This window comes from Filicampus tigris, chromosome 9, assembly GCF_054856515.1.
Source record: "Filicampus tigris isolate MCC_2025a chromosome 9, RoL_Ftig_1.0, whole genome shotgun sequence".
NCBI classification, from domain to species: domain Eukaryota; kingdom Metazoa; phylum Chordata; class Actinopteri; order Syngnathiformes; family Syngnathidae; genus Filicampus; species Filicampus tigris.
In genome coordinates this window covers 20,153,726-20,175,170 of record NC_141225.1, presented here as the reverse complement: position 1 = coordinate 20,175,170, position 21,445 = coordinate 20,153,726, and the positions used below count along the sequence as shown (strand labels likewise).

General features: G+C 41.6%; 1 protein-coding gene and 1 long non-coding RNA gene across 4 annotated transcripts in view; one reads left to right on the top strand and one right to left on the bottom strand.

The window, feature by feature from the left end:
- igsf21a (immunoglobin superfamily, member 21a) overlaps positions 1-21,445 on the bottom strand; it is a 163,821-nt gene that overhangs the window by 66,870 nt on the left and 75,506 nt on the right. For both annotated transcript variants that reach the window (XM_086041571.1, XM_086041572.1), the window contains exon 3: positions 3,448-3,569. In XM_086041571.1, the coding sequence (XP_085897697.1) occupies positions 3,448-3,569 (122 nt within the window). The remainder of the gene's footprint in view (positions 1-3,447; positions 3,570-21,445) is intronic.
- LOC147142482 (uncharacterized) overlaps positions 1-21,445 on the top strand; it is a 32,921-nt gene that overhangs the window by 3,130 nt on the left and 8,346 nt on the right. The window lies entirely within an intron of this gene.

Here is a 21,445-nt window from a genome sequence, read left to right as displayed (position 1 = left end):
TAGTGTGTGTACACAACCTCTTCCTCAAAGTCAGCTGAGATAGGCTCCAGCTCACCCATTAATTAGGATGAGTGGTAAAGAAAATGGATGGATGACTTAAGGTACACTTTATTGGTAAGGGACGGGAAGTGTAACTGACGTATGCTCTAGCTAAACATGTACACCATAAACAAGTATAGTGCAAATCAACAAACCTGGCTAAGTGAAATCATGGGTACTAAAATTTTGCAAAGTGCCTGTGAAATTTCCTGGTTGGCTGAATGTGTTGTATTTTACTGTATCACTAGTTGTTTGCTCAAGGAGAGACAATGGTCCACACCTGCACTGAAAACATCAGCAAATTGCTATGAGCTGTTTTCAAATTGCCACTTTAGTGTGTAAAACCAAACATAAAAGCTCTTGGTGTGACGCTTACTGAGTCTATATGAGCCACACAGACATCCTGTGTCATATAATCTGAGGTTGAGCACAAGAGGTCCTCCAAACCTCGAGTGTCATCGGCAACAGACGGGCGCTGTTATGTTTGTTCGCAAGGACTAATCTGGGCATTGGCACTTGAGCAGAGAGAAAAAAATCCACAGCTGCTTTTCTCCGCTTTGAAAGATTGGGTGTTGTGGCTGTCAGAGCAAAGCGACGCGGAGCCATGTCGCATGATTCATGCCTGTGTCACGTCTGAAACCATTTAATTATTGGATAGTCGGTGAGGAGCCACAATAGCCCCCATTATTGTTAATTCCTTTTGAAGTCAGAACAAATCTAAGAGGGTAATCTAGATTAAGCCATTTGTTTTATGAAACATTGAGATTGATTTCCAATTTGCAGGCATGATAAGGACTTTATCAAGAGCAACATTTTGAGTGTTTATGATGTTAAAGAATTTGTGCGTTGCGAGCAATAAAATGTGCACTGTTAATTCGGTCTCAAGTGTTGTCTAAAGAGGTAAATATAACCTCACCTACAGTCAGTTGAGCTACACTCTCACAGATCGGGGGCTTAACTCCTCCATGCAGCATGTTCTGCATAAAAACAGGGGTTAAAAAACATTTGGAGATTCTCCCATCCTATTATAGAATATTTTAATTCCCTCTCTTTGACACAGCAAAGAGAAGGTTAACGTCCCTTCTAAATTGAATGATTAAATAAACTGGTTATCATATACAGTCAAAATGAGGCTTGAAAATCATGAAAATCAAGCCGTTGTCACAATTATAACATACTGTGGGCGTATCCCCTGAATGCGCTGAAACCACACCCCACTCAGCTGTCAAAGAAATATCACTTCTACGACTAGAAAAAGTGGGTGCTAATTTGTCTTGCGTCTTTCTTGAGCCTATAATTAATGACATGTTTGTGAAAATATAGCTACTTAAAACCTCTGGTTGCTGGGATACTGTATATCCATCGGGTTGTGAAGGGGCTTTTCCATGCCGTGATAACAAGGCGCTCTGAAGTGAGACTGTGCCCTGTCCATGAGCTGGCTGTCACGTCTAACTTTAAATGGGCTTTTCTCTGTGATATGCATTCTATCACAGCATACAATGAGGCGCTCTAAAGTGGCCAGGCCGGCGGACTATGTCAAGGAATGTTCTTATGCAGTGGCTGAGGGGGGACTCATGCTAGATGCCCAAATGGGTCACTGGGAAACAGATTAGTCAAGTCCACCCTCCCCCCGCAAAAAAAATCAGGAATACTGAAAAAATAGTTTATAGTTATATTGCCACAATTATGTACAACATAGTTCTCAGTCATCAAGACAAATCTCGGGATTCATCTGATGCTGCAAACCTTACCGTGACCAGTGAGGCCTCACCGCAAAAATAGATGAATGACGATGATGTAGATGGAAAAAATGGGCTTCCGACTATGCTTAGTCAGTCTATGTTTTTAAGGCGCCCGTCTTTGGTTTCTCGCCTACAAAATGGGTGTCCGTCATAGGCGGACAGATGGACTTGTCCGTTACATAGGTGGAATGCCCAGCTCTGATATTAAAGTGGTCAGGGGTTAAGGGCCAAATAATGTTATATAGAATTTTCATAATGATCAGTACATTTGTACAAGATGCCACGGAAGGAGATTGTCCCGAGTTGACCACACAGGCCAAGTGCGCTGATCAAAATATGAGTAAAGGTCAGTGCAGCCTGGTTTCTATCTATGTTCATTTTTAAATCCCACTTCTTTCCAGTTTGGCGTGTATGTGTGTGTGTGCGTGCGTTAGCGTGTGTGTGTGTGCATGTGTTCCCGCTGTAATGATGCTACCCTCCCAAAGGGATAGTAGGCTTGTCCAGATAAATCATCCTCAGTCGGGCAGCCACAGTTGGGGGAGGGGTTGCAAAGCCAGATAAACAGGAAGAACGCACAACAAGAGAGATGTAAGCACGAGCGTAATGGAAGATGAAACACAATGATGAGTGGTATTGTTGCGAAAGCATGCCCCATTCAAATGAAATCATAAGTTTGATGTGAAGTTCATCAAGGCATAGGAAGCACAGAACAATCCGTAGCAGGCGGTAGCCCAAAAGCAGCAGGAACTCAAAATTACAAGACAGTCAGGCAGATGCCAGGCATTACGTTGAGACCCAAGACAACCCTGAAAGATGTGTAAAAAATGTTTCTAAGGAGATTACGCCCACTCTGTCTTCCTCTAACTTGTATTGACTCTCATGGAAACCTGTTAATGAGTATGCAGTGCAGACCTTAACAGGGAATTAAGTACCACTAAGAGAACACCGGGGCCAGATGTTTGCTAATTCCTGAAGACTGAAACCTCTATCCTTAACAGAGTCGCTAATTAGTATTTACCCAAGCACAATGTCCCATTACTGATGGAATTTCAGCCTCAGGTCAGCACGCCTATCAGTCCTAGGACCTGGTCCTGCCGTGAAATGCCTTTCTATATGGCTCATTCTCACTTTTTTATGCAAATGTATTCACTGGAGTCCACAGTATGCACTTAGCAAACAGTGCAGTCTCCCATCAAGTAGGTTGAATGCGTGTTAAGAGTCGGTTTAAGTCAAATTCACCTAGAGCATCACCGTGGAAAAGGCTCCAAAACGCCCAATTGTGTCTGCAAATGTGGCTTATGTTTACATACAGCATATCATTTGTTGTTTGTCTGACGAGGCCAGTGATAAAGTAAACATTATTGTAGCATCAGCGGGTAGTTATCGGAGTTATCACTGCGCACAAGGGATGTCTGTCAAACTGTTCCCCCATTTGGTCATGTCTCATCCCGCACAGGGAAATTTAAAGTTGTAAAAAATAGAGGAATAGGCAGTCTTTCTGCTGCTATCATAGCCATATCATAGACCAAGTTTGACCTTGGTTCGATTAACTGTATTTCTTTTTTTGCAGCAAGTATTATATTTCTGTGTCACAAAAGTGAAGAAAACCCGGCGAGGTTAATACATGGTGGCTGAGTTCAACACGCTAGTTGCAAATAAGGCTCACCGGACAGTTGACTGGTACACAAGGTCCTCACGCCTGCGGTAGTCCTCCATGTGAGAGTAGTTGGTATTAAACATGGCGTCATAGGTGAAGATTTTCTGCTTGATGGTGCCTCCGTCTGTGACCTGTGAAGCGAGAAAAAAAAGGAGAGAGAGGACGCTCGTGATTCATCTGCTGATGGATGGGACGGGGCCAACCTTTTTGCACCTTGAGCTCTGCCGACGCGCAACCTGTTGTCCACGGGGCCCACAGCGGAGGAGATACGTGTAATTGCCTCATTGATTAATGTGCTGGAATGATAGGCCTGTAGAGCTCGGAGCAAAGCGATTGAACAGCTGCTTATTGAATGGCATCTGGGAGTCTCTCCGGTGTGTACATGGTTAAACCTTTATGACACGGGAGGCATTGAGAGTGTTGCATTCTGCACAAATAATGGCTTCCAGAGGAGGATATTCAAAACGCTGCTCTCATCTTTTTTTTTTCTTTCCCGGGCAGCACGATGGATGATGGAGTAGTTCTTTCCTTCCTCTAATATCCACAGGATTGCTAAAGTCACTTAGCATGTGAATGACAGTGATTTCTTCTCTTCCCCGCAAGCCTCAAGCTGCCGTAAAGGAAAAAAGGCTGACAGGATTTTAATGGAGCCACTAATGCCGCTTTGAAGACGGAAATTGTTTGGTGGGCCTGGAAGCAAGCCCTCTTTGCCTTTTTCTAGTTTAGAAGGTATCATTCACATCAAGCCAATCCCTTTCTCTCGGGTAAACAACGTCAAGGCGTTTCTTGATTAGCCGTTATAGTGTACACACAAAGACAAAGCCAAATTGTATTTACAAGAGCAAACAATTGTACTACGTGCACTTGGCTAATTTGTAGAACCGTTTGGTTCTGGAGGAAGCTCATCGCCTCAGGGCTCAGCAGGCGGCAGTGCCGAAACAACTTAAAGTAGGAACGTGGACATAAATTACAGAGATACAGGGACCAAGAAAGTCTCAAGTCTTAACCTTTGAGTTCAAGCAACTCCCAAGTTATTTTGTCGTGGGCAACTCAAGTGAAGTAACAGGTTAACCCAAGTCAAGTCGAGTCCTTTGAGAGTTTGACTGAATGACAGTCTTCACAATCATGACAGTGTCAAACTTAACATGTTCTCGCATACTGAACAGTTATATTATAGTCTAATTAATTTCGTAGTGTCTCTTTAAACCAAACATAAGAAATGAACAACAGTCAGAGCTCTCAAATCATTTTGTCTCAAGTCAAGTCCAGAGTCTCCCAAATCCAAATTGGGTCTCAAATCTTGTAGTTTTTGTCAGGTCAAGTCACAAGTCATCAAAACAGTGATTCGAGTCGACTTGAGGCCGATTCGTATTGACTTGAGTCCCCATTCTAAATTATTTCATGGCAGTCATCAGAAGGAGGGGACGGATAGTTTGACGCAAACGGAAGTGACGTACGAGCTGCCTCGCAAAAGTAGCAGTAATGTACTTTATTTTATTTTTTATTTAGTAACTCCGAAGATAAAAACACAACAGCCAGGGGGGTGACAAACATAGATGCAAAGAAATATATTACAGATATCTAAAGCGTGACATCATCATCATCAGCAGAAATTTGTAAGATTCACAGAGATATTATCAATTTGCACAATCAAAAAATAACAATTAATTGTTACTCTCCCTGAAAAAACTCAAATGAATATGTAACAATAAAAAAAAAAAAGATTCATATCAAAAGGTAAAAAATTGTGGTAGTTTACTTTTATAAACAGTTTTATTCCCATGATGATAATTACCTGCACTATTTAAAACATTACCTGCACAGTATTAAAATAGTTGATAGTGTATAAAGACCTCCTAGATGGATTAATTTCCATTTATAGCCTGTTAAATTTTCTTTAATTGGAAAATTTTAACGTTAAACATCAATAGGGCCATTTTAGTTCAGCACATCTATTTTCTTTCTATTTATCTCTTGTGAGTAAATAATGAACTACAACCTTACAAAGGGTAATGTGGAGGATTTATGTCCAGTGTTTGACCAAGAAGTCCTAATTATCCTGCACAAAGCAGTACAAACCGACAAAGAGCTTGGCTTTGGTCAGATAGGTCGTGCGCACGCACTTATTTCCAAAATCACATTTCCTTATGTGTTTGATCATTTGAGTGGATGTGTTGCTTCAGTTCAATTCGACAGGAGGTGAGCAAACGCGGCCAATCACATTCAGCCCTTCCCCAACACAGTATGTGAACACTCGGTCACCTGCGCGAGTGAATGAACTGTCAAATGGCACCGGTGCAAAATGGCACAGAATGACATTTTGCCGGTGTCTGAAATAGAAGCGGGTGCTAAGTGAAGGTAGCAATAACAGCGGCTGCAAGGTGGGCACAAAAGCGGGGAAAGTGGTTGCATGACCAGTCACACTTAATATGTTCAGAAGCTCATATGTTAACCTAAGTAGGGCATTGCCAATATGATGCCTGATTGCACCACAGTTAAATCATGCAATCGTTATACATCATAAGAGTAAATGTTACAGCACGCAGAGCAGAAGGAAGCTTTGCACAGAAGCCTCACGCTCACATAGAAAAGTCAGCGACCTAAAATAGTACACATGAACTCGCGTCATCCTTGAACATTAGCAACAACAACAGTAACGGTCGTTTTTGATGATTAAAGAAAACAGCAACAAGCATTTAGGTCCAAGCATGCAGTGGAACCTCATGAAATTGTTTCTTCCTATTCTGAGGCCAAAAAAAGTGGTATTGCACTAAAAAATTGCACAGCGTTATAAAATAAGAACAGAAAAACATTTTTAAAAAATAGACAAGAATGTAAAAATAAATGAACAAACAGGATTTTCAATGTGTCTTTAAGGAGGTGTGGCCTAGTGAGTGACACCAGGATCTCTGACTCTTAAAACCTCAGCACCGGCCCCCAAGTTTCTGTGGCTTTGCTCCTAGTACAGTACTCAGGATTCCTCCCAAAATTTAAAAACATGCCTGTTCATTGTATCTGAACTGTCCATAGGCGTGAATGTACCCTGTAGCCTAATTGGCTGACGACCAAACCATGGCGTACACCTCCTCTCGCCCGGAATCAGCTGGGATAGGCTGCAGCTCACCAGTGACCCTCAAGAGTATACGCGGCGTAGGAAATGGATGGCTTGAAAATGGAATTGAACGAAGAGACCCCCTCTCAAACCTCCTGGCTGATACATGCCAAAGAATGTGCAAAGCATCTGTGTATGCCCTTCCGCCCTTATCCAAATTGCTTGCGAAGAGGCTCCAGATTGGGATGTGTGGGGGCGGGAGGAAATTCAATTGGGAGGGCGTGAGGGGATGATGAATAGCATCTGATTGCAGTAAAGTAGCTTCAGTCGAGGAGGGGAAAGCTTGCCCGCGAATGTTTAGCAGAATCTAGGCCACGGCGTGCACACAATGTGTAGCACCCTCCGAACACACAACGGCATTAAAGAGTCGCATCACCTTCTATCGTCTGGACGGCGGCAGATGCATTGAGAGGTGAGAGGTGAGTGCGCAACAGGTAGCTAACAATGGGGGAGGTGCGGTGCCTGCACAAAGATCTCTCGAGTCGCAGTGGAGTGGCTTCTGCGTTGATGCCGCACGTATTCTGTGACCGTGCGGGTTAACCCAAACTCTCCCCCCGCTGCCAGTCTGGCCACGCGCTATTTTAAGCTGCAACAGCACGGGCAGCCACTGGAGGAAATTCGGGCTAATTCGCCACAGGCCGACTGTGGGAGAGTCAACCTGAATTACTGCATCATCACCGCAGGTCAGAACACCGCAACGAGGCCTTGTATGGTTGAGTAATCCACGGCTATTTGCGAGGGGAGGATAGGGACCGAGCCCTGACACAAATGATTTGATTTTATTTTATATACCATAATGGATTCAACTGGAAATCACAAACTAATTTCCCAATATAGTTTAATATGATTTCCAACTAATCTTACAACCTTGCTTTTACAAAAACAATATAGTGCCTCGAGATATGAGTTTAATTCATTCATTGAAGCCTTTAGAAGAATTGCTCAATATCTTCCAAAATATTTGTTGTAAAGTGATTTGAGCTGAGTTCAATAGAACCATACAGCACTTGTATGTCAAACTTTTGCCAGGAAGTAAAAGCAAAAAAAAATTCTCCGAACAACGGGCCTGAAAAAACTTGCAAGACAGGTCACTCGTATCTCAAGGCACTACAGTTGAAATATATCACTTCAACATAGTTCCCTCACAACAACAAATATTTAGACAGGGCCTTGCTGGCAGCATGGGCCGTTTCAGAAAGCTTATATACAAAGTCAACAGGTGACCTTTTCAGCGAATAGCTGCAGAAAGGAGAAAAAAACCCACAAAAACGAAAGTGAATTGGTGAATATCAAACGGCTGCTATGTCGACCATTACTAAAGAGGCCCACACTTACCAACTCTCTAGCTCTCTTTAATATGCATGGGGGGGAAATCTCATCTTTAAATATGAAATTCCACTTTACGCACAATTTCTTTGTGATCTCTAAATCTATACGAGTCTTGAATGTCAATGAAGCTGCTTTGCTCTTAAAATAATTATTAAACAAAAAAGGTCTTAATGAGATTTATTCCTATTGAGCAGCTCATTAGCAGCCTGCGACACGCCGCAACAAAGGAGATGATCAGAGCTTTGTCATGAACCAGCTTGCTACTTTTTTGTCCTATCCACGCTAATTTGCCTAATGTTATTATCACATTAAGTGTCTTTTTGAAACAGATGAGGGAGGGGTAAGGGGTGGCGGGGCGCAGAGGGAGGCATTGTCTTTTTGTAAAATGGCTATAATTGCCAGACGCAAGAGAAGAAAGAAAGAATCAAACGGTGGAATTACTCACAAAATGTAGACCTTATGCAAGATGGGGAGTGGGGGAGTGAGATCAGGCCTGGTTTTCTCGTTTTACTATCATTCACAACATTTCATACCTTTATAGGATTAAATAATACGATGTGATCAGGGGTGGAGCCAGAACGTGGCTAATAGGTGGGCCAGGAAAAATCAAGGTGGACCGGAATATTTCTCTCACTAAGCACAATCCTCCTGTCCCGTGTCCGACACATCGTATATGCCAATATAATGACAGTACTGAATATTATGAAGTTCAGATCTTCCTTAGACGACCACAACGATGCCATTTTTAATATTCGATAAAATAAGTAGATTATACTTATACTTAAAAAGTGTATCTGTATCCAGATGATTTTATTTTGTGCAACCACTGATGAAATAAAATTATGTATTTTTTTTTCAGTGGAGTGCTACTATGGAGATTTTTTTTTTTAACATCATGGGTGGAATGAGCCGGCACGGTGGTCGACTGGTTAGCACGTCTGCCTCACAGTTCAGAGGTCGTGGGTTCGATCCCGGCTCCGGCCTCCCTGTGTGGAGTTTGCATGTTCTCCCCGTGCCTGCGTGGGTTTCCTCCGGGTACTCCGGTTTCCTCCCACATTCCAAAAACATGCATGGTAAGTTGATTGGACTGTCTAAATTGCCCCTAGGTGTGATTGTGAGTGCGGATGTTTGTCTCTGTGTGCCCTGCGATTGGCTGGCAACCAATTCAGGGTGTCCCCCGCCTACTGCCCAAAGACAGCTGGGATAGGCTCCAGCACGCCCGCGACCCTTGTGAGGAGAAGCGGTATGGATAATGAATGAATGAATGAATGGGTGGAATGAGCGTCTTACCTTGCACATTCACATACTGAAAATAATGATGTGTTGAATTTACTCAATTTTATTTCCTCAAGTGGTTGAACAAAATAAAATCCTCTGGATCCAGACATTTTTTAAACTCATTCACTGCCAAAGACATATTTATTCGTCTTTTTACAGTCAAGCCATTCAATCCCATCAATTTATTTACATTTAAAAAAAAAAAAAATCAAACATCTGTATAAAAGAGAGTCTGAAAATATCTGTCAGTGAATTAGTTAAGTGACATTTTCAGTGGAGTAAAACAAGCATATGGTGACTTTGTTATAAGAACTATGCCTCTTCACCTAATGTTCTATAACTATTAAATGTGATTATCTCATATAATCTGTGCTGAGTCAAACAGCAATAGGTCTGAAGGTGCGACGAATACCGTGCTTTGCAAGAAAAATGTGCTTTATTGCAATAATCACAGAAGACAGTAGTGGTTTTACAACAAATATATAACGGCGAGTGTGCTTTATTGCAAGCTTTTACGTTTCAATATCGATTGAGTCAAATTATTTTCCTGCGACGCAGTACATTCTGTTTTTGGCTGATGGAGGACAATGCACTATTAGTCACTGGGGATATCAACATACTGATGTCTCTTGTGCGATTGGGACAAAGATGCAAGCCTCTCGCCAGGATGCGATGCGGCGCTAAAGCGCTCCACGGAAAAGATTTGCCCTCGGCGCTTTTACGAGGTGCAAAAGCTGTGAAATACAAGAGACGAGACAGAAAGACAGAAGAAAGCAAAGTGGTGCACCTAAAAGGGTTTATAAAGCAGAGGAAATACCGTAGCATGTCAAAGGATTAACTCTGCACGTTTATTTTCATTTTTTTTTTTCTTCTGTGGATTTTGTTGCGACACTTATCCCAAAAGAATGTGCAGCCTCAGCAAGGGTCATTCTTTAATCTTGTGTGATGACACTTTTGTTTTATTTCGGTGCTGGGCATTTTCTCGTTTTACTGTCCATCGACTGACATGGATAACAAGGGTTCGCTTGTCTGACCACTAGAGGTTCAATCTTGTCACCGCCGACTTACTGTTCCAGGCGATATTCTTTTTCCTATTCATCTATATTCAAGCTTATTTAAAGGTTAGTCTTTGCTTTCATGGAATTTCCAGTTTGCCTACTAGAGATTTTCTCCATTTTCTTGTTTTTTCTAATTCAGATTTCTGTTTATGTGATGATGGACACTTAGGTTTGCCAGTTTTACTGTCATGAGCCGCCCATTAGTTGTTATAATATCCCAAACTGCCTGAATAGACACAGAAAGTCTTCAGTTTTGATGTGAAGTAAAAAAGTGGTCTTTCAACGACCAACTGCAGTACTCTGATGAAATTAAATTTAATTACCCATTCCTGACAGATGGGTGATGCTAAATTGTGAAATATGTAAATTATTTATTTGGAAATGCAGCTCCTCAGAGCAAAGTCAAGAATCCATATCAGCAAAAACACCACAAGTCTACAATACAGGAAAATCAACCTGTCTCACGATGGTCTAAAACCACAGGTGTCAAACTCGAGGCCCGGGGACCAGATCCGGCCCGCGACATCTTTTTATGTGACCAGCGAAGGCAAATCATGTGTATTGACTTGATGTGTTTCTTTGGAATTGTCCTCACTGTTAACACAACATATTAGATATTGCAAGCATTTGTTATTCATTTAAAATACATTGAAAAACAGTTGGTTGAACGGTTGATTTGTTGGGTATATGTAATGATATAAGGCGATCATACATTTGTATGGGTTAACAGTTGTAACGGCCCTCTGAGGGACACCACAACTATGATGTGGCCCGCGACAAAAATGAGTTTGACAAATGGAAAAAAAAAGAGTTACTATGTTCATCGCGTGCAGGCAGAGCATGGCAGCAAAAATAGAGAATTTGAATTCATATTTTGGAGTTGTTGGCCAATTTCAACTTCTGCCCCATGTGGACTCCACATAGGCTGCAGATGCTTTTAGATGGTCATTGATGTAACATACTCGCAATGAGCTTTTTTGCCATTTTTCCAAAGTGATATTAGAGCAGAAAACAGGTTGCAGTTGGCAGTCGCGGGGAGCTGCCAGATTACATGCGCGGATTAGGGCCAGTCCGCATTGGAAAGTGTGCCACCAAGGGGAAGAGAGAGGCTGCATTGGGCTCCGCCACTGAGGTATCACTCAGGCATTTAGCTGTTATGCAAGCGTGTTATTGAACGCCATTGGAGACATGCAGGCGCGCTTATTATAGCAGCCATTGTGAGCGAGACGGGCTGTCAGCAGTGAAGAGGTGATGATCGCAGCAAACTAGGTCGGCTGCTATGCGTTGCTTATTCTGACAGCAATCACAGGCCATAACATTAGGTACACCTGTGGATGGATTACAAATGTTGCCTTTGCAGAGAAAGCATGAAGGTTCAGGGTCTGTTTTAATACCATTTATTTATTAGTTTTGTTTTCCTTTTCCGTATAATAATGAGTATTAATTAATGAGTATTTATCCGTTTTCTATTGTAGTGCAGAATTGCACTATGATAATATCAGAGAAGTATTAATTGAGCAAGATTGCAATAACTATGTTTATCATCCCCCTGGGAAGTTAGAAAAAAATAAATAGATCCGAAAACTAATTTCACTGATCAACACAAAATTGAGTGCACTTTGAGTGTACAGTCATTTTGGGCAAAATCCAGGCCTCATTAAACTCGTTAAACTCCGACTGGAGAATTTACCTCAATGAGACCCAATCAGAAGCAGCTGATGGGCGACGCAAATATTTTTTTTGCCTAAACTATCTAATATGGGCGGAGCATAGCTTTTACATTTGGGTTCAAACATTGCTGATTAAATTGTAGTTTCAATTTGTTCCTAGTTTCTGGTTTGAAAAAAAGTCTCAGTTTGATGGACCATGGCAAACTAGAATATTACTACAAAATTAAACATTTTTTTTAAATGAATACCAAAAGATTATTAAAGTGATTATTACCTTTGTAATAGCAGAGTTTGTGATGCAGCTTTTGAATTGGCTCTCATTAGATAGACTTTGCAGGTTTACCTAATCTTTTGGCTGCTGTAAATTACAGGCCTGCAAAAGTGAATCTGTTTCCAGTAGTGCCAGAGTCGAATTCCCAGAGTCACAACCCTGCTGACTCCCCGCAACCCCAATTAGTGAACAATAGAAAATTGCCAGGTTGTTCCAGGCTGCTTTGTGTGTAAATGAGAATCACTTTTAGAACTTCTGCTAATTAATTAGCTACCGAGCTCATTGCAGCATGAGTATAGAATTTCTTTAAAAAGGAAGTTAAATGAGCGCACTTGATCCGTCAACGTTAAAACCTGAAATTAGCTTTCATTTCAGCCAATAAGTGACATATTGTGTAAACCCAATCAGAGATGATCAGGGGAAATGAGATGCGCCGCCAACCACTCGTCCTTAATCTGTTTGACAAATCAATGACTGTTTTGTGACTGAGAATTCTATCACCTGACGAAGAATAGCAGTAAAACACCAAAGGCGTTTTCATGACTCATCGATTCCAGAATATTTTTCTCACTTTAACGACCCCCGCCCCCAAAGACTCGCTTACCTCATCGCTGTGAGCAACATCATGTTGAAAACGGACAAATAAGAATGTAACCTTTGGCCCCGGATACTTCACATGTTCCATTGGGGATCATTAAAGACAGAGAAGTATTCTTGCTTTGATGGGGAGTTATAGGGCAGTTGGCAGCAAACTATCTGGAAAAGAACTGATAAGAACATAAATCGTCCTTATATGACATAAAAGTGTTCTTATAGAAGTCTAAAAATATCCTTTTGTTGTTTTTGTTTTTTTACTTTACTTTTTTTACTTGCTTGAACCCAACTCGGGCGCACATCCGCCTCACAGTTCAGAGGCCGTGGGTTCGATCCCAGCTCCGGCCTCCCTGTGTGGAGTTTGCATGTTTTCCCCGTGGTTGCGTGGGTTTTCTCCGGGTACTCCGGTTTCCTCCCACATTCCGAAAACATGCTTGGTAGGTGCTCTAAATTGCCCCTTGGTGTGATTGTGAGTGCGGATGTTTGTTTGTCTCTGTCTGCCCTGCGATTGGCTGGCAACCAATTCAGTTCCTACTACCCAAAGACTGCTTGGATAGGCTCGAGCACTCCCCGCGACCCTTGTGAGGACAAGCAGTATAGATAATGGATGGATGGATGAACACAACTCACTAACCAGTTGAAGGGAAATCTGTTGAAATTGGGAGGATTCTCAACAGAGTCTTGTAGTTAACAACAGCACAGAGAGGTGAGTTGGAAAAACCTCTGTAAAATTGGCCAAATGGAAGATGAAACACCAAAAATAGTAGTTGTATTAAAATCGACTAGTTGACTAGTCCACTAATCAGTTCATCCCATAATGGATAGCTCGAAAGATGATGAGGTGACAAATGAGAGAATAAAGTTTATAGAAGATACAAAGAGAGAAAACAGAAGAAAGACAATCGATGGAGGGCAGATAGTTGGAGAGAAGATACAAGGGCGATATATAAATAGGAAGAAGATACAAGATAGATGGATATACGAGAAATGGTGAGAACATGAAGATGATGAGACGCTCAATGGAGAGATGAATGGTGAGACACATAAATAGACATTCAGCCAAATGCTGCCTTTGCACAATTTTGTGATCAGCTGTTCTTGGTAAAAATCCATTACAGGTTGATAGCAGAAAAAACATAGCATAAATATAGCAAATAAATGCTTTGGTCATGCAAATATACACAAAAGTACATCGAGCATGTTTGACCAGCATGTAATTGAATAACACCTGCTTCTTGTTTGTAGTCATTACTCAAGAGGGCTCCTTGCATGTGTGCTGTGTTTATAAGCATGCCTCTACTGCATGAGTCAATATTCTTTCACCCGTTTCACCTCCGGGGTCCAGCAGCCAACGTCGGTCCACCACTGTCAATATAGGTAGTGCCATGTCCCCTTCCAGCCTAGCCAAGGCTCATTTACTGCAAACTCCTTATATGTATGTTTTAAACAGTGTAAACACCAACAAGAAAATGTGTTGAAACTGGAGAGTACAGCTGTAAGGTTTCAAAAGTTTATAAGTGAACTTTTAGTAAGGTTATCTTAACCTACTTATGTCACAGACCTTACAAAAATATTGTAAACAAGCTAGCTAGTGAAATGGTACAATGTTAGCCTACTCAATATGCGTTTTTGGATACACACAGCCTACAAAGATTAGCAAATTTCCACCCAAATGACAAAAATAAATAAATAAATAGATCAGTAAAAACATAGTAATAAATTGACTTTCAAGCAAGTACTTTATACATTCGCTAAGCATTAGTTGTGTAGCATTAGGAGCCGAGGGAAGTTTTGTTCGTCGTTAGCGTGCCACTCACTATATGTAGGTGTAGGTATAGATAGATAGATAGATAGATAGATAGATAGATAGATAGATAGATAGATAGATAGATAGATAGATAGATAGATAGATGGATTAGAACTAGTAAACTTAAAGAACAGCACTGACAAACACTCAGTGTGAAGTCATTGCGTTGTCATTGTAAGCCCTTAAATCGTTAGCTTTGACTTTTCCCCCTCATGTGTTAAATGGACTTTAAAAACACTGCATGCCGAGTTTAGGGCATTTACTGTATATGTTTTTAATTATTATTTTGCTGGCAATGCAGTTTTGAGAATGTAACATTTGCTAGTTTCTCCTTCAGACAACAAATGAGCTCAAAAGAGGTCATTTCGAGTGCAACACAGATGGTCTTAACACACACGGGGGGCTTTGCGGGCAAGACGAGTCTGCATATGTTTTCAGTATTCTTATTTTTCTTCCCTGCATTCCTTATCCTGCAGCCACAACCTGCAAGTACTGCTTGACGGATGCACAAGAAACACTCTTTCAAGCCATTCATCATGAAGCAGCTGGGGAGTGCATCGTCATGCTAAAACAGACCATTTCCCCCACTTTTTTAAATTATATGAGTGAGTTTATTATGATAAAGTGTCTCTTTTGTTCACAGTGTGGGGATATTTATCACTTGGACAATCCTTAGACAAATATCATCTGAGAAGAAAAAGTTCTTTGAATAGAAAAAAGGTAAATGCAATAACCCACGGTGTGATTGAATTTACCCTTGGGAAAATATTGAAGTTTTTGCATTGTTTTAAGATGAAGATTATAGGATGAGGTTGACATAGCCTACTGCTGCAAAACAAATCAAATAAAATGGAGTTTAATTTTAAATAACAGTAATTGTCCGTGTAGATATAGCAATAGAACCCACTGATAAAATAACATATCTTTAAAACATGAAAATAAATGTAAGTCTACACACTGACTCTTAATATAGAAATGAATTATAATAAAAGGATAGGTGGATAAAATAACATCTAAGTCTTGAGACAATGTGTGACACTAACATTAAAGTTACATTAAATGAGTGAGGTAAAATAATATTCTGAAAAGTAAATACTAACAAATAAATAAATAGTCTGGACGTGCTTGAACACAGGACAAAATTAAAAGTAAATGTCAGTCTAACAATGACGCTTGACCCCACCGACGATTCATGCAATAATTATATCAGAAAAGTACTGTTTATAAGGTACTATTCTGAATCAGTGAGTTTCATTAGTAACTGGTGTGATGGGTGGCATGTAGCTTAAAATGATTAGATTTCCTGCATTCACGTGAAACATTTATTTTTTCTGCTCAGTGCATCCAAAGGGTGCTGTGATGCTACTAAATGCTTTCATAATTTCCTCATGCAAATTTGATGGCTTTGCATTTGTGTTGTGTGAAAAAGTCTGCACTGAATGACACGTATTACGTCAGCTAAACCCGGCATGTTTCATGTAAATCCAAGCAAGGCCTTTGTTTTTTTTTTTTTTTTTGTCTTGGCATTTCTCTGTCCACGTGACACTCGGCGTTGGACTCATTTCATGCTTGAGTAAAGTTCTCAAATCCTTAATGTGGCATGGGCCTTTTCCATTTTTAATAAGACATGCTTGATGTAAATTGGGGAGGCAGACGCAGACTCACATAATTAACTCCAAATAACTGTTTCAACGGTGACTTGGGCGCGGCGTTCTGCTGGGCTAAGAAACTAACTATTTCATATGAATTCCTCTTATTTGACTTGTTAATGTCATGTGTACAACTCCTCCGTTGTTCCACTGCTTTCCAATGCAGTTAATGGCACACACAATGTAAACAGATATATACACACTGCTCAATATATTATTTGCGTTCAACTTTTATTTGTCATGTGGCATTGCATCACTCCTCATTTGGAGACTGAGTGGCCTTAAAAAGCCGTTTGGACAGGACGGCGGACACGACACTTTGGGAGACGTTTTCTTCCTCCGCGGGCATGTTGTCTTTACAGTCATCTTTCACATGGACTCATGATATGCCCCTGAAACATGACTGCTCGCCTGCTCGATACAAAGCACTTGGTAAGGTCGCGCACCCCCCCCCCCCTAAAGTTCACGCCGCTGTCTTTTGTTCTCACGTCTGCAAGAGGATAGAGCATCTGAAAGGAAACGTTGAAATGGCTTGTGGTCAAACAATGTTGTCTGGAGGGGATTTAGAGCCACACTGAGAAGAATTAAGGATGCACTTAACAATGACACCACCAATGTCACCACTATAAATCGGTTGGAGATTCGTTTGTTAACGCGCTACAAAGCCTTAATAAACATCTAGGCGTCGATACGCAGATAATAAAACCTAGTTAACTTGCCAAATAGTGAGCTTACATTCATTGTAAAAAGTGCTCATGGTTTATTAATGACTCACAAAAACATTTTAACATGATTAAGCATTTTTTAAGATTCTTAGGTGGTTCTGAGTTCCAAGAACAGAGGCACAAGTAGGAGAATGGGTTTTTTTCTTCAAGAATGCCTTTTCTTTCTCACATATTCAAGAGAATAAGCCATGTGAAAGAAAACCTTACACTGGGTTGTGTTTAGATGACATGACAAGGCTTAGGGCACTTTAATATGTGGTACTATAAATTGGTTATGGATTTGTTTGTTAACTCGCTCGAAAGCCTGAATAAACAGCTGTTAGTCGATTCGCTACTGCTTGCTAAGTGTTTATAAAGGTTTAGAAATGACTAACAAAAACTTTGGAACACTAAACAATTTTTAGGCGTGTGTGAAGCCACAAGAATAAAGGCAGAACTACCAACTAAATTTGATCTTTGGGAATGTGGTTTTTGTGACTTTGTTACTTGGATCTCATTTTGTGCGACTTTGGTAATTTTAGTGTTTAGATTTTTCCTAAACCGTGTTTGCTAGTTTGTTTTTGGAAATAGATTCCATTTTTGTTTGAGAATTTTTTGGGGTTTGTTTGAATTTGAAGCAGGGCGGCACGGTGGTCGACTGGTTAGCACGTCCGCCTCACAGTTCAGAGGTCGAAGGGTTCGATCCCGGCTCCGGCCTCCCTGTGTGGAGTTTGCATGTTCTCCCCGTGCCTGCGTGGGTTTTCTCCGGGTACTCCGGTTTCCCCCCACATTCCAAAAACATGCATGGCAAGTTGATTGGACACTCTAAATTGCCCCTAGGTGTGCTTGTGAGTGCGGATGTTTGTTTGTCTCTGTGTGCCCTGCGATTGGCTGGCAACCAATTCAGGGTGTCCCCCGCCTACTGCCCGATGACAGCTGGGATAGGCTCCGGCGCGCCCGCGACCCTTGTGAGGATAAGCGGTATAGATAGTGGATGGATGGATGAATTTGAAGCAAGGTTGACTTGAACAGAGCCAATCATATTTTTGTCTTCTCACTGGGGATGCATGCAAGCGTCCGGAGCCAGAATCCTATCGCCGTATCTCGGCCTCTTTACAATTCACTTTATCAGTTTATCGCTCGCGTCTCCGCTAAACCAACTCTATTTATCCTCGAAATTAATTTCATCTGTGCGTTTGGGCGCCTTCCCGTCTCTGATAGTGCTGAGGAAACATCTTGCCTGGGAGATACCCGTGCAGCTTTCGAAGGATGCATTGCGAAAGCCCAGCGACAGATTTATCTGACGCCGTAAATTGCACTGCTTTTCTGCCTAGCCGGGGCTTTTATGTGTCCATTTGAATGGCGTAATTAGACCCGTAAACAAGACACTTTAAATGCCAGATCTGCAACTCTGCCGCATGGGCAATGCTTGGAGCCCTGCCCTTTCAACTTAACGCATGCTTTTCTTTTGACTGCGCTGCCTACTTGAAAGAATGCGGTAGTCACACTCTATAGAGGAGGACAGCAGATACTTAGTAAAAATAAAGGTCATCCAACGACCTACGATGTTTCTAGATTACCACGCCTGTGCCTCTTCTTCCATTTTGTCCCTAGCACCATAGTGACTACGTTTATATGCAGTCAGTATTCGGGTTAAAGTCAAAATTCAGATTTCTGAAACATTCTGGGTAGCCCGTTTATATTAATTAACAGACAGAGTTGCTACGGCATTTGAATAACCCACTGTGCACGGCGGCACACAGCGTCGTAACTCAAATGGACGTCATATCCGCTTGTTACTTTCAACTGTCAATAAAACACTTGATATTAATGTACTTCAAAGACCAGGATTCCTTGCGGTTGAGCATGAGCACAGTATCTTGATCGTGTCTTTGCGCGTATCTTTTCTATTTTTGCCCTCCTGTCCTTCTTCTCCATTCACCTCTCAGCAGTGATGGTAAGTAGAGCATCTTATGTTTTTATTTTTATATATTTTAGTTTTTTAAACTAAGTATTTAGAAGTATATTTAGACTTTAACGGTGAAATCCGACTTACAGGGAAATTTGGATTACATCGCCAGTTCAGGAACGGAACTCGTTCGTAAATTGAGGACTTCTTGTAAAGCAAAATGCAGACTGTGGGCCTTATTTTTGTGCCCACCGCAAGTCAAGCACAAAGCGCAGTCTAACTGTGCATATGGATGGTGATTTCCAAAGCTGGGCATCGGCCCTCCGTCCCCGTGTTTCCGTCCTGCATATTCAATCGACCCACGTGGCCCCGGCCCATCCCTCGCCGGCGACAGCCAATCGGCATCGAGAACGTAATCTTTATGACACACGCAGGTGCCGCACATGCAGAAACGCCACCAAACCAAGAAACAATATCAAACAAAAACAACTGACACACACGCACAGCGTTGTCATCGGTGAAATAAATGGAATATGGGACACATGTCATTGCATCTGTGGTGTAAGGTAGACCAGACCCTTTTATATTGTTTCCTTACTCGACCGTGTGTCAGGAGTACGGCACCTTTATGTGACGCGGTATCGGTAAAGTCCATTCTCGACGGCGGTTGGCTGACTCCGGCCGACTGGGACCACATGGGTCGATTGAATATGCAGGACAGAAACCCGGGACGGAGGGCCGATGCCCAGCTCTGGTGATTTCTTTCTTTTCATATTTTCATAGATGCACGCAGTTAGGAATGATGTTTGCACCGTTATGGGCGTGAACACAGCGACTTGCTTTCTGCCCAGTAGAAGAAGCGCCTCTCCCAGCTGTCTTCGGGCAGTAGGCGGGGTACACCCTGAATTGGTTGCCATCCAGTCACAGGGCACACAGAGACAAACAAACATTCACACTCACAATCACACCTAGGGACAATTTAGTGTCCAATTAACCCACCATGCATGTTTTTGGACTGTGGGAGGAAACCGGAGTACCCGGAGAAAACCCACACAGGCACAGGGAGAGTATATAAACTCCACACAGGAAGGCCGGGGCCCGATTCCAACCCACAACCTCTGCACTGTGAGGCCGACGTGCTAAACAGTTGACCACCGTGCCAACATGGATAGTGCATACATCAGCAAAATCTATCCAATTCCAAACACCCACACTAGCCAAATGTACTGGACTTTAGATGTCAAGTGGGGGCTTTGGTAAGACATAAAGCAGGATAATAATTGATACCCTTTTAAATTGCATTTTAGATATCAAGTCATGGATGGCAGATAATTTCCTACAGCTCAATGAGGACAAGACTGAGGTTTTAGTTATCGGTCCCGAAGGTCAGAGAGAGAAGCTTTTACCAAAACTACACATTTTTAATCCCTCACACTGTGTGAAGAACCTTGGCGTCATTTTTGACTCTGAGCTCAGTTTTATTCCTCATATTAAAAATGTAACCAAGATTGGTTTTTATCACCTTAAGAATATCGCCAGAGTCCGCCCGTTTCTCTCTCAGGCTAACACGGAAGTGCTGATGCATGCCTTTATTTCCTGTCGTTTAGATTACTGTAATGCCCTGCTCTCTGGCCTCCCGAAAAAGAGCATTTCACCACTGCAACTACTGCAGAATTCAGCCGCTCGGGTGCTGACGAGAACCAGAGGGCGGGAGCACATTACGCCAGTTTTGAAATTGCTGCATTGGCTCCCTGTGTGTTTCAGGATCGATTTTAAAGTACTTTTATTAGTTTATAAATGTGTTAATGGTCTTGGGCCATCTTATTTATCTGATTTGCTTTTATCATACCAGCCCTCGCGGATCCTGAGGTCCTCTGGCGCCGGCCTTTTATTTATTCCAAGGGTGAGGACCAAAATGCATGGCGAGGCTGCATTCAGCCATTTTGGTCCTCACCTTTGGAATAGCCTGCCAGAGGATGTCAGGTCTGCAGAGACTGTTGATATTTTTAAGAGGAAGCTCAAGACACACCTTTTTAGTTTGGCTTTCAACAACTTTTAAATAATTTATCTTTTCTTTTGATTGAAGATAATTCTATGTTTTGCTTTGAATGTTTTAAAGCACTTTGAGTTGCATTTTTATGTATGAAAAGTGCTATATAAATAAAATGTGATTGATTGATTGATTGATAATAAAGTTTTTCAATCAATACGCTTTTATCAAAAAAGCATTTAAATAATACAACACAGCAAAGCAAAAAAAAAAAAAAAAAAATCAAACATTGTGGACCTTGGAACATTTTTTAAAATCTGCTTTCGACTTGTGTACACGGTGCAGGATGGGTGGCGCTCACTCAGCTGTTACTTTGTCAACATGGCTCAGCCTGTGTAAGCAATTTTGTTCGCAAATTACCGCTAATGCCACAAATCAAAGTGCAAATCATTGAAACCTATTTGGCATAGAGTGCTTTTATTGCACCTTCTGTTTCCACTCGTAAAAAATGGACGACTTGATGTTGCTTTTACAGCTTTTCTCTTAAATTTGAGGATGTGCCCTCATATATTTGGAAGAAGCTATGGCTATGGAAGTTTTTTCCGTAAGCAGATCTTTTTAGAACGATACCCTGAT